The 14,847-nt window shown below is 44.3% G+C and overlaps 1 protein-coding gene across 1 annotated transcript in view; it reads right to left on the bottom strand.

Moving 5' to 3' along the window:
- LOC142184923 (coagulation factor VIII-like) overlaps positions 1–14,847 on the bottom strand; it is a 67,872-nt gene that overhangs the window by 3,129 nt on the left and 49,896 nt on the right. The window contains exon 25 of the mRNA XM_075260075.1: positions 6,689–6,868. Within this exon, the coding sequence (XP_075116176.1) occupies positions 6,689–6,868 (180 nt within the window). The remainder of the gene's footprint in view (positions 1–6,688; positions 6,869–14,847) is intronic.

Genomic DNA, 14,847 nt, shown 5'->3' with positions numbered 1-14,847 from the left:
CACAGCATAGGGGACGCCCCCAGTGCTGCAAGAAAATTCATTACTGAATGAAGAAACCGAGAATATATACCGAACGGCGGCAAAGAGTAGACTTCTAAAGGTAGGGGAAGAATAGCCTTTCTTAAGACTATTCTGATGTGAGTTTAGCTAAAAATGGGATTCTAATGATAGAATCTAGAGATGAGCGAGTAGTGAAATATTCGATATTCGTTTCAAGTAGCCCCTCAATATTCGACCGAATATCGAATCCCATTATAGTCTATGGGGGAAAAAATGCTCGTTTCAGGGGAAACCACAATTCGACTAAGGAGAGTCCCCAAGTCCACAATGACACCCCAGGAAATGATGCCAACACCTTTGGAATGCAACTGGGACAGCAGGGGAAGCTTGTCTGGGGGCATCTAACACACCAAAGTCCCAGTATTACCCCACTATCACAGCCTATCAACTAGACAATTTCCACACTCAATGGAACCTCTATGAAAGTGGAAAAATACTTGGAAACCTTCTTTCCGCTACATTAGTATGGACAGAAACACAAATTTTAAGCTAAAGAAACATTAGCATGCACCCCTTTAAATCATGTTGCCCATGACAACCACAGATGGCATAGGCAATGGGAAATCCAACAGCCCTCTGTCATTGTTTATGTGTGTGTGATGTGGTGAGACCTCTAAAAATTAGTTTTCTGGCCCTTCACGTGAGCCCTTCCAAATTAAGTTAGAGGCCCTTAAGCTGAGCCATACAAAAATTTACTTGGGGCAAGTTGAGCCTTGTACCAGCACAGTGTTAAGGCCTTGAAGTCAGTTGAGCCTTGCACCAGCAGAGTATTAGGCCCTTAAAGTGAGTCGAGCCTTGCACCAGCAGTGTTTTAGTTTTTGGCCCTTTGGGTGAATTGAGCCTGGCACCAGCAGTGTTTTTGGCCCTTTGGGTGAGTTGAGTCTTGCACCAGCAGTGTTTTAGTTTTTGGCCCTTGGGGTGAGTCCCAAAAACATTATTTGCCCTAAAACATCAGTGGGGTTATCTTAATTATTTTTTAACGGTGGTGGTGGTGGTGTTGGAGGAGGAGGAGGACAAGGAGGAGGACGAGGAACTTGTGAGCTGGCACAGACACATGGAACTGTCTCGTCAGTACTGTTGACAGGACATGCTGGTTGCGGGTCCACAATATCTGCTATCCACTGTAACATCAGTTCCTGGTGCTCGGGCCTTGTCAGTGGGGTACCCTGCACCCTGCTTGACATTGTGGCACTGCTGGCTGCCCCTCTCCAGTAGCCATTGGATCTGCAGTAGCTCGACTGTGGCCTGGATCCCCAGCTGGATTTCCACCTCCGTCCTCGTCCCCGTCCCTTTATGCTACCCTGACGCACTGTTAGATGTGTAAAGGTGACATTACGAAACTTTATTCTCACCCCTATGGGACACTTGTAATGAATTTGAGCCCTAAAAAGGGCTTTTGTGAAGCTATGGCAGGTTCAGTGTATATACGGTTGAGTATATACACTGTTCCTGCAGTGTAGCTCTGAAAAGAGCTGTTGATTGAATTTTTTCTACCTAGCAGTAGCTAAACTCTCTCTCACCCCAGGCACTAAGTCTCTCCCTATCTCACCAAACCGCATCTGACACAAATATGGCTGACACTACTAGCCAATGACTTTTTCCTATTTTTTTTCGATGCCTACATTTTCCTGCTTCCTGTCCCACCTCCCCTGCACAGTTATTGGTGCAAAAAAAGTGCCATGGAAGGTGGAAGGGGATACAAATTTTTACTACGTTTACCGTGTGGTATTCGATCGAAATCGAATATGTCGAATACCATAATATTCGATCTAATACCTACTCGATCGAACGGTATTTGCTCATCTCTAATAGAATCCCTTTAAAGGGTTTTTTTCCATGTAAGACATTTATGGCGTATCTCCATTCACCTCTATGGGAGGTACAAAAACATCACAGAGAGCTAAGCTGTGCTTTCTCAGGGAGTTTGAGGTCTGATAACTACCGGGACATGAAGGCTGGGAACGTTCATCTTAGAGATAGTTGTACATCTATCTGGCTTTCATAGTCTATGGATGTGTCATAAATGTCTTTCACAAAAAAACGTTAATATCTTATCTAGCTCTTCTAGCCAACTTGCTGTGAAACTGGTGAAAGAGTGCGGAGGGGGGTGGTGGTGGTGGGGGGGTGAGTGACTCCCTTTAGAGTAACTGTGGTTAGATCATCCTCAGCCCCTGGGTAGAGTGAATTACATTATAATATAAGCATACTCTCCACTTTCCCTAAAGTTGGTGAGACTGTAATGATTTTTATCGGAAAACAGTTTTTTTTTTTTTAGTGATTGCTTATTTAGTCACCAACCCTTGATCCCTTGTGAATCTTCACAGGCCCACCTTCTGTTTGATTCCCGCCTGACACACATTATACCTGCCATTTTACAGATCGTGCAGCATGCTGTACTTTTTTGTGCACATTTTCTGACTTGTGACTAGGTGGAAGTACATGTACTGTAAAGTTACTAAAAATTTAATATTCTGGAAATCCCTGTCAAATGCAAGTCAGAGCCCCTGAAAACCCATCCATCATCCCTCAAAGCAATGTTCAAATGTTGGTGACTATGTATAAGAAGCCCTAATTGCCCCCAGAGGGTCCTTGCACATCTGTTACTCTTGAGATGGGCGGCACAACACAGTATACAGCAGCACTAGTCTGGAACAGCAGGAGGAGAAGGTGTGGGGAGAAATAACATTTGCTTTAGCCTTATGTCTTCTTGTAAACCCACTAAGTTAAACCATTCTATACTTACAACCCCAATTGGATCCAGAGGAAGGTAAAAATCACTTTGTTAATGGCACAGACCCAATGCACTGTTAAAGGGATTCTACCATTAAAACACATTTTTTTTCTCGTAGACACGTAGGAATAGCCTTAGTCTCTCCCTATCTCACCAAACCGCATCTGACACAAATATGGCTGACACTACTAGCCAATGACTTTTTCCTATTTTTTTTCGATGCCTACATTTTCCTGCTTCCTGTCCCACCTCCCCTGCACAGTTATTGGTGCAAAAAAAGTGCCTACCTCCTACCTTTAGATGTCCTTCTCCTACCTTTAGATGTCTTCTCTGCGCCGCCGTTTGGTATATAATCCAGTTTGTCGGTATGCAAATGAGTTCTCTCACAGCACTGGGGATGTCCCCAATCGTGCAAGAGAACTCTTCAGCGCCGCCTCCATCTTCTTAAGGAACGGGTCTTCTTTGAGTCTTCTTCCAGCATTGGCTTCAAACTTCTAGGCCAAGGACCTAGCACATAGCCGACTGCGCATGTCCGTCGGCCACAAGAAAATGGCCGCTTACACAGTATTGTAAGCGGCCACTTTCTTGTGGCCGGCAGGCAGGCGCAGTTGGCTGCCCGAGGCCTAGAACTTTGAATCAACGGCCGGAAGAAGACGCGAAGAAGATCCGTTCCTGAAGAAGATTGAGGCGGCGCTGGAGAGTTCTCTCGCAGCATTGGGAACGCCACCGGTGCTGCAAGAGAACTCATTTGTATACCAACGAAAACTGGATTATATACCAAACGGCGGCGCGGAGAAGACATCTAAAGGTAGGAGAAAAATAGCCTTTCTTAAGGCTATTCCTACGTGGTAGGCAGAAAAAATTGAGTTTTAATGATAGGATCCCTTTAAGTGGAAAAAATCCTTCCTTAGGCTAGTTTCACATCTGTGCTTGGTGAGTGCTCAGGTATTCTGTTCCCCATTCCGCTTGAAAAATTCGGTAAAAGTGGTTACATGTGGCAACTAGAGATGAGCGAGTAGTATTCGATCAAATACCTCCCCGCCATATGTTTCCGTGTAAGCGGCCGAACACCAAGGAGTTAAACGCATTGAATATTCGATGCGCTTAACCCCTTGGTGTTCGGCCGCTTACACGGAAACCTATGGCAGGAAGGTATTCGATCGAATACTACTCACTCATCTCTAGTGGCAACCCATGGATCCCATAGACTATGTTGTGGTCTGCTGGGTTCCTGTCGCTTTTCTCTCCGCCAATTTCAAGTGGAACCTGGGACAGAGTCCCTAAACACTAGTGTGAACTTAGCATGAAAAAGATGTCCTGAATGAATTTATTTGCGTAACTTATAATATCATAATATTATATATATATATATATTATTACTTCTGCATAGTTTCCTATGGTCAGATGTATGTTTGTGTAAATATATACATTATTTTAATATACACAGTCTTGTTTGTTGTATATAATACACACATATCATTATAATATAATGTAGTGTAATATAATTATACATTATATACATATAATATATTCATAACATTAGATTTTTTTTTTTTTTATATATGGCATAAAACACATTTTGAAAAAAATCAAATGTATACGATGTTGTGGAGCCTGTGGCAGAAACCAGGGGTCAAGCTTCATCTCTCTGCCACAGATCTGCCTGCTGACTAACCCATGTAATGTCCTCCTTGCTGGCGATATTGTCCCTTTAAGCTTGCTGAATCACTGTGATCATTGATGTAAGCAGAAACATGGCGTGTCGTGACTTGCTGCAAATGAAACTTGTGATAAATTGTGTTTTCTGCCCTCCTACTCACTACAGCGCTTCTTTAATGTTAAAGTTTCAATTCTCCCTTGATATACCAATATGTGCTTTCATAGTCCACTGTGTATAACCAGTTTGTGTTTTACAGGCAGTATATAAACATATCCTTTCTATGAAATATATGAATACAGATGTAGAAATATATATCAAGGCAAGATAAATGTTTCAAGAGATTGGGAGAGATCATTGCACATTCTTGTGCAGTTAGTTTCAAGGTGCTAAAATTCTATGACCTTCAAAGTTTGTGATAGTGGCCAGAAGATATTCATATTATGTGACAGACTTGTGATCTCCAGGGGAAATACAACTTTCCATGCTTGTGTAAGTTGCTGGAAACCACTACTTTCCACAAAATGGCCTCAGATGGGTGAATTTATTAGGTCTTTATCAAAAATTGTCCTATAATTGTGTCTAGAAGATCAATAGAGTTGGGTCCAGATGACTGTAGGGAAAATCAGGTATTTGGACAAGTCAACCATTGTTATAGAGTCATTTCACCCTCCTGTAGTGTGGAATGGTAATTGTAAGGGATGACAATCATTAACTAAGATTTAGAAATACAGCCAAACAATAGCGACCAAGGTAATTCGGGAGGGGGTGGATTGGATTACAGAGACAGATGAACAAATTTGGGGTTATTAAGTTTAGAAAAAAGAAGGCCAGGGAGATCTACTAACAATGTACAAATACAGGAAGGGACAGTCCAAAGACCTTTCTAATGATCTTACTTCTAGGCTGGTGACAGTGACAAGGGGACATCCCCAATATCTGGAGGAAAGAACATTTCACCAGCATCATAGACGAGGACTTTTACTGTAGGAGCTATGAGACTATGGAAGTCACTGTCACATGATGCGGTGATGATGGATTCATTGTGGATTCTTGAACAGAAAAGATTAAAGGTTTTAGTTGATCCAGGGTTTTATACCGATTGCCACATTTGGTCTTGGAACATGAGACAATTGCCATCAGCTTAATGAGGCTTTTGCCTTCCTTTGGATCAGCAATGTAGGGTTATATGTTGGACTTGATGGATCTGTGTCTTCATAAAACCTCATCTACTCTGTAAGGGTGCATTCACACGGAGCAACGTACCGCGTGACCTGGCCGTGTGAGATTTTGCGGGCCGTATACGCTCCCATTGATTTCAATGGGAGCTTGGATCGTAAACGCCGCGTTATTTTGCGGCCGTGATTTTGCCCACAGGGACATAATACTGTGTGCAGGGGCCACTATGGGGTATAATAGAGTGCGCAGGAATGTGTAGGAGGGTGTCGGTCAGGGGGAGGGCCCATGTCAAAAGTTCGCCACGGGGTCCCGCCATTCCTAGTTACGCCACTGGCCAGATTATAAGATAAGATAATCATCTAATAGTCCCACAGTGGGGAAATTTCATTGGAAGCCTCAATTTATTGTCAAGAAGGATTTTTTTTTTCCCTGAAATGAGAAATATTCTTTTTCTACCTCTTTGATTTTTGCCTTCCTTTACATCCAACATTGCAGGACAACAGGAGGAACTGGAGGCATTTATTTGATGGCTATATGTCTCTATAGTCTACAATGTTATTATGCGTCAAGAGCTGACAGCTATCTTGTCCAACTCCCATATACACATTCATGCTTGCCTTGGTCTAACAGTGCATATGTATTAAATGAGACAGGGAAGAAAATGGCTACCAAGCATGTTCTCATAGTACCTCCTCTTACATCTATTGTCAGGGTAGAGTCAGGAGATCTCCATACACATCAGATATTCTGGGGGACTGGTGATGCCGGCACACTGCCCAAATGTGGTAGCTAATGGATATATGATTTTGTTGGTAATTATCAGGGGTGTGCAGGGTTTTGGCTGGCGGACTATGTGACCTTGTCCTTATTGAATCCTTAGAATAGCCAGGTCATTCTAAGTAAGGCATCCATCTCCTTATGTCCCGAAACAGTCAAACTCACCTACTTAACAAAATTGATATCATATTTTCCAGTCAGCATCAATGATGAATAATGATGAATTGTAAAAACTCTAACAACTGTATATATATATAAGGGATCTCTATTAAACTATAACATACCTTTCGTTGACCGTTTGGTTCATGTACAAATTCCCAGTTTTTGCCGTCATTACTGAAGCTGACAGAGAAGTGCGTGATGTACATAGAAGTAAACGATGAGCGCGCCCCCTGAATTACTACTCCGGTCACCTTCATTTCATTAGTAAGATCTACTTGAAGCCATTGACCACGTGTGTCTGCCTGTATATAAATATAGAATATATGTTAGTCATCATTTATAGAGATGAGCGAACAGTGTTCTATCGAACACATGTTCGATCGGATATCAGGGTGTTCGCCATGTTCGAATCGAATCGAACACCACGTGGTAAAGTGCGCCAAAATTCGATTCCCCTCCCACCTTCCCTGGCGCCTTTTTTGCACCAATAACAGCGCAGGGGAGGTGGGACAGGAACTACGACACTGGGGGCATTGAAAAAAATTGGAAAAAGTCATTGGCTGCCGAAATCAGGTGACCTCCATTTTAGACGAATAGTGGATTTCAAATCCGGGTCATATGAGAATGTGAACTTTGTGACTATGAGACAGGGATAGCTGTACAGGCAGGGATAGCTAGGGATAACCTTTATTTAGGGGGGAATGTTATTAAAAATAACTTTTTGGGGCTCTATCGGGTGTGTAATTGTGATTTTTGTGAGATAAACTTTTTCCCATAGGGATGCATTGGCCAGCGCTGATTGGCCGAATTCCGTACTCTGGCCAATCAGTGCTGGCCAATGCATTCTATTAGCTTGATGAAGCAGAGTGTGCACAAGGGTTCAAGCGCACCCTCGGCTCTGATGTAGCAGAGCCGAGGCTGCACAAGGGTTCAAGCGCACCCTCGGCTCTGATGTAGGAGAGCCGAGGGTGCACTTGAACCCTTGTGCACCCTCAGCTCTGCTACATCAGAGCCGAGGGTGCGCTTGAACCCTTGTGCACACTCTGCTTCATCAAGCTAATAGAATGCATTGGCCAGCGCTGATTGGCCAATGTATTCTATTAGCCTGATGAAGTAGAGCTGAATGTGTGTGCTAAGCACACACATTCAGCTCTACTTCATCGGGCTAATAGAATGCATTGGCCAGCGCTGATTGGCCAGAGTACGGAACTCGACCAATCAGCGCTGGCTCTGCTGGAGGAGGCGGAGTCTAAGATCGCTCCACACCAGTCTCCATTCAGGTCCGACCTTAGACTCCGCCTCCTCCGGCAGAGCCAGCGCTGATTGGCCGAAGGCTGGCCAATGCATTCCTATGCGAATGCAGAGACTTAGCAGTGCTGAGTCAGTTTTGCTCAACTACACATCTGATGCACACTCGGCACTGCTACATCAGATGTAGCAATCTGATGTAGCAGAGCCGAGGGTGCACTAGAACCCCTGTGCAAACTCAGTTCACGCTAATAGAATGCATTGGCCAGCGCTGATTGGCCAATGCATTCTATTAGCCCGATGAAGTAGAGCTGAATGTGTGTGCTAAGCACACACATTCAGCACTGCTTCATCAAGCCAATACAATGCATTAGCCAGTGCTGATTGGCCAGAGTACGGAATTCGGCCAATCAGCGCTGGCTCTGCTGGAGGAGGCGGAGTCTAAGGTCGGACCTGAATGGAGACTGGTGTGGAGCGATCTTAGACTCCGCCTCCTCCAGCAGAGCCAGCGCTGATTGGTCGAGTTCCGTACTCTGGCCAATCAGCGCTGGCCAATGCATTCTATTAGCCCGATGAAGTAGAGCTGAATGTGTGTGCTTAGCACACACATTCAGCTCTACTTCATCAGGCTAATAGAATACATTGGCCAATCAGCGCTGGCCAATGCATTCTATTAGCTTGATGAAGCAGAGTGTGCACAAGGGTTCAAGCGCACCCTCGGCTCTGATGTAGCAGAGCTGAGGGTGCACAAGGGTTCAAGTGCACCCTCGGCTCTCCTACATCAGAGCCGAGGGTGCGCTTGAACCCTTGTGCACACTCTGCTTCATCAAGCTAATAGAATGCATTGGCCAGCACTGATTGGCCAGAGTACGGAATTCGGCCAATCAGCGCTGGCCAATGCATTCTATTAGCCCGATGAAGTAGAGCTGAATGTGTGTGCTAAGCACACACATTCAGCACTGCTTCATCACGCCAATACAATGCATTAGCCAGTGCTGATTGGCCAGAGTACGGAATTCGGCCAATCAGCGCTGGCTCTGCTGGAGGAGGCGGAGTCTAAGATCGCTCCACACCAGTCTCCATTCAGGTCCGACCTTAGACTCCGCCTCCTCCAGCAGAGCCAGCGCTGATTGGTCGAGTTCCGTACTCTGGCCAATCAGCGCTGGCCAATGCATTCTATTAGCCCGATGAAGTAGAGCTGAATGTGTGTGCTAAGCACACACATTCAGCTCTACTTCATCGGGCTAATAGAATGCATTGGCCAGCGCTGATTGGCCGAATTCCGTACTCTGGCCAATCAGCACTGGCTAATGCATTGTATTGGCTTGATGAAGCAGTGCTGAATGTGTGTGCTTAGCACACACATTCAGCTCTACTTCATCGGGCTAATAGAATGCATTGGCCAATCAGCGCTGGCCAATGCATTCTATTAGCGTGAACTGAGTTTGCACAGGGGTTCTAGTGCACCCTCGGCTCTGCTACATCAGATTGCTACATCTGATGTAGCAGTGCCGAGTGTGCATCAGATGTGTAGTTGAGCAAAACTGACTCAGCACTGCTAAGTCTGCATTCGCATAGGAATGCATTGGCCAGCCTTCGGCCAATCAGCGCTGGCTCTGCCGGAGGAGGCGGAGTCTAAGGTCGGACCTGAATGGAGACTGGTGTGGAGCGACCTTAGACTCCGCCTCCTCCAGCAGAGCCAGCGCTGATTGGCCGAATTCCGTACTCTGGCCAATCAGCACTGGCTAATGCATTGTATTGGCTTGATGAAGCAGTGCTGAATGTGTGTGCTTAGCACACACATTCAGCTCTACTTCATCGGGCTAATAGAATGCATTGGCCAATCAGCGCTGGCCAATGCATTCTATTAGCGTGAACTGAGTTTGCACAGGGGTTCTAGTGCACCCTCGGCTCTGCTACATCAGATTGCTACATCTGATGTAGCAGTGCCGAGTGTGCATCAGATGTGTAGTTGAGCAAAACTGACTCAGCACTGCTAAGTCTGCATTCGCATAGGAATGCATTGGCCAGCCTTCGGCCAATCAGCGCTGGCTCTGCCGGAGGAGGCGGAGTCTAAGGTCGGACCTGAATGGAGACTGGTGTGGAGCGATCTTAGACTCCGCCTCCTCCAGCAGAGCCAGCGCTGATTGGCCGAATTCCGTACTCTGGCCAATCAGCACTGGCTAATGCATTGTATTGGCTTGATGAAGCAGTGCTGAATGTGTGTGCTTAGCACACACATTCAGCTCTACTTCATCGGGCTAATAGAATGCATTGGCCAATCAGCGCTGGCCAATGCATTCTATTAGCGTGAACTGAGTTTGCACAGGGGTTCTAGTGCACCCTCGGCTCTGCTACATCAGATTGCTACATCTGATGTAGCAGTGCCGAGTGTGCATCAGATGTGTAGTTGAGCAAAACTGACTCAGCACTGCTAAGTCTGCATTCGCATAGGAATGCATTGGCCAGCCTTCGGCCAATCAGCGCTGGCTCTGCCGGAGGAGGCGGAGTCTAAGGTCGGACCTGAATGGAGACTGGTGTGGAGCTATCTTAGACTCCGCCTCCTCCAGCAGAGCCAGCGCTGATTGGTCGAGTTCCGTACTCTGGCCAATCAGCACTGGCCAATGCATTTCTATGGGGAAAAGTTAGCTTGCGAAAATCGCAAACTGACAGGGATTTCCATGAAATAAAGTGACTTTTATGCCCCCAGACATGCTTCCCCTGCTGTCCCAGTGTCATTCCAGGGTGTTGGTATCATTTCCTGGGGTGTCATAGTGGACTTGGTGACCCTCCAGACACGAATTTGGGTTTCCCCCTTAACGAGTTTATGTTCCCCATAGACTATAATGGGGTTCGAAACCCATTCGAACACTCGAACAGTGAGCGGCTGTTCGAATCGAATTTCGAACCTCGAACATTTTAGTGTTCGCTCATCTCTAATCATTTATAATCAGATCTAACCAGCTGTATGTCTAGTCCAATCTTTTGTCCAGTTTTACTCTCAAATGTTTTTCTGATCTTCAAACCGGTCATTTTAGAAACAAGTTAGAAGAGCTTAAAGGGGTTGGCCACTTTCAGACCAATATTGAGAGACAAATGTTATTGTTTGTATAATATAAAGTTGTACAATTTTCCAATATACTTTCTGTATCAATTCATCACGGTTTTCTAGATTTCGGCTTGCTGTCATTCAATTTTGTTACTTCTAATGGACCATGGTCGTGTGATTTATGGTCCATGGTCATGTGATGAGCACACAGGTGCCGCTCATTATAGTCACTGCCTGCCTGTGTGCTCATCACATGACCATGGACCGCAAATCACATGACCATGGTCCACTAGAAGTAACAGAATGAATGACAGCAGGCCGAAATCTAGAAAACCGTGAGGAATTGATATACACTTCATATTAGCCTATTTCTAATATTTCATCAGAAAGTGGACAACCCCTCTATTGATTCCTACTGGTCTACAAAGGATTAGGGGTTCCTACCTAATCTCATTAAGTGGTGAATCAGTTAATAATAATGGCCATGGTGCTCGGCTATAACTACTAACTTCCACATCTGATAGCAAAGGGACTTCTTGTAGAGATATTATAAAATAAGAAAACTATGTAAAAAATTCTAGAAAAAAACATTAAACTCAGATCGTGGCTGGTTAAGAAAAGCGATGAAAACACTAAACAATTAAATGTCTATTCGTCTACAATGAGATAAGTGCAAGGTCAGATGAAGAAGGGGATGACGTCAACTAAATGTCACCTACACAACTGAAAGGAATGCAGACCCGCCTTAGAAAGACTAAAATAGACAAGTAGCCAGGTATTATATTACAGGGAGAGAGAGAAGCTGGGGGGTTGTGAGTATGAACAGGTGACATGAATGTAATGTACATTGGATAAGTCCATGGACATCTTAATCTAGTTACATTGTGAAAAACCTGGCCAAAGACTTATATTGGGAATGGCTACCGCTCCTGACTCCGCCATGAGACTGAAGAGGAAGTCAAGAGACAGTGCCGTGTTGTCGGCAGGATTGTTACGTGTGGTTACAACAAGAAGTGAGTGGGATGAATAGGATAAGACATTTCTATATTCTATTTCCACTTATTAAAGGACCCTGTAGCCATTACATGGCATGTATAGCACTGGTGTTATGGGTTACTGGGCCCCATTAGGCAGCAGGGTCTAGGTGCAGCTCCTGCACCCATATATCCTTAAGCAGGTATCCTCATTATTAGGATATCCTAACACTTTATACAACCTGTGAGACCCCCTCCATCCAGAGAATGAAGGATTCAGCTCCTCCTACATAGCAGCACATTAAGCAGCCATTGAAGTGAATTTGGCCAACTATAAAAACCTATCTAGACAAGAGTACCAATGTGCCATTATGCAGGGAAAAAATGAATAGGCACTAGATGGGGCAGTATTCACTCCAATATCCTAAACCATACCTTTATTTATTTTTATGGCATAAATGTATTCAGCCACTGGGGAAGTTTATAAAGTGTGTGGAGGTAGTTGGAAGCATTATAATGTATGTAGGGGCCCTTAGAGAGTATTATACAGTGTGCGCAGACCACTGGGGGCCATTAAACTATGTATAGGAGCCATTGGGGAGCTTTATACGATGTATAGGGGCCGTTAGGGAGCATTATACTGTATCTAGGGGCCTTTAGAAAGTATTGTACAATGTGCAGAGACCGCTGGGAACCATTATACTATGTATAGGGGCCATTGGGGAGCTTTATACTATGTATAGGGGCTGTTAGGGAGCATTATACTATGTATAGTGGCCGTTAGGGAGCATTATACTGTATCTAGGGGCCTTTAGAAAGTATTACATGGTGTGCAGACACCACTGGGGACCATTATACTATGCATAGGGGCCTCTGGGGAGTATAGTGTAGACCACTATTTATAATGTGTGGTTGGGTGACAAATATAAGATGATGTTGCTATGAGGGTTTATTTACAAGGTGCAGTTAGAACTTCAGTTTTGGAGGAGTTTTTCTAATCTTACAAAAGTGAAACAAAATGATTTAACACAACTGAGCTATAAATTCCAAAACTCTACTAAAAACATATTTTTTTTTCTTCCAAAGGTGCCCCGAGTCTGAAAAGGTTCAGAAGCATTAGGAATGGATATACTGTGTCACTACATACCTAATGGAGAGCCTAAGAGGAAGGGTGTGTAATGTACACTAAAGAGAGCATGCCTGAATTATACAGTACCCCTCAGGCCCTGTACTAGCTATATAACAATCTATATATATATATATATGTACCTGACATTGAGTCATGAGACTATGATGCCTTTTGATTATTTATACACTTGATCTGTAGTTGTGGAACAATAGTCTCTGTCTCTGTCCAACGATTTTTAGGGGTTTCCCCACAAAGTAAGTTATTCTGTATCTGACTGCTCAGACCCCCACTGACCAGGAGAAAGAGGGAATTATCTCTGTTCTGATTGGAGAAGTGGTCGGGCGTTCATTTCAATGGAAGTCCTGAAGATAGTCGAAGTATTGTCATTAAAATGAAAGGACCGATGCACGCACTCCCTGATCACCGATCCACTCAGAACGGAGGGGACAAAAGTGAGTGGTCAGACCCCAACAGATGTGCAAGTTATCTCATATCCTAGGAATAGAGAATCGTGCCACAGACTTTAAGTAAATATAGTGACAGTGGCACACTTTGTACGTATATATACTCAGTGGAACACATTGTAAATAAATAGTGACACACATTGTAAGCAAATATAGTGGTAGTGACACATGTAAATAAATATAGTGACAGTGACACACATTGTAGGTAAATATAGTGACAGTGGCACATGTTGTAAGCAAATATACTAATAGTGGCACACACGTAAATAAATATAGTGATGTGACACACGTTGTAAGTAAATATAGTGATAGTGACTCCTGTTTTAAATAAATATAGTGATGGTGACATACATTGTAAATAAATATAGTGACGGTGACACATTGAAAGTAGATATAGTGATAGTGACACACATTGTAAATAAATATAGTAATAGTGACAGTGTCACACTTTGTAAGTAAATATAGTGACGGTGACACATTGTAAGTGAGTATAGTGACAGTGTCACACATTGTAAGTATAGTGACGGTGACACAGTGACCAGTCAGCGCTACATTACTTTATATAGTCAATAAGAGTCACTTTCCTGAGTGACACAAAGTGACCTATCAATGCATATTGTGTCTGTACGAATAAAAGGACAATGAATAATACGACAAATAATATGTGGTGCAGGTAGTAGGTTTTTAATATACTTAATAGAGATGAGCGAACAGTGTTCTATCGAACACATGTTCGATCGGATATCAGGGTGTTCGCCATGTTCGAATCGAATCGAACACCGCGTGGTAAAGTGCGCCAAAATTCGATTCCCCTCCCACCTTCCCTGGCGCCTTTTTTGCACCAATAACAGCGCAGGGGAGGTGGGACAGGAACTACGACACCGGGGGCATTGAAAAAAATTGGAAAAAGTCATTGGCTGCCGAAATCAGGTGACCTCCATTTTAGACGAATAGTGGATTTCAAATCCGGGTCATATGAGAATGTGAACTTTGTGACTATGAGACAGGGATAGCTGTACAGGCAGGGATAGCTAGGGATAACCTTTATTTAGGGGGGAATGTTATTAAAAATAACTTTTTGGGGCTCTATCGGGTGTGTAATTGTGATTTTTGTGAGATAAACTTTTTCCCATAGGGATGCATTGGCCAGCGCTGATTGGCCGAATTCCGTACTCTGGCCAATCAGTGCTGGCCAATGCATTCTATTAGCTTGATGAAGCAGAGTGTGCACAAGGGTTCAAGCGCACCCTCGGCTCTGATGTAGCAGAGCTGAGGCTGCACAAGGGTTCAAGCGCACCCTCGGCTCTGATGTAGGAGAGCCGAGGGTGCACTTGAACCCTTGTGCACCCTCGGCTCTGCTACATCAGAGCCGAGGGTGCGCTTGAACCCTTGTGCACACTCTGCTTCATCAAGCTAA

Source organism: Leptodactylus fuscus, chromosome 11 (genome assembly GCF_031893055.1).
Source record: "Leptodactylus fuscus isolate aLepFus1 chromosome 11, aLepFus1.hap2, whole genome shotgun sequence".
Lineage (NCBI taxonomy): Eukaryota > Metazoa > Chordata > Amphibia > Anura > Leptodactylidae > Leptodactylus > Leptodactylus fuscus.
This window is presented reverse-complemented; position numbering and strand designations above follow the sequence as displayed.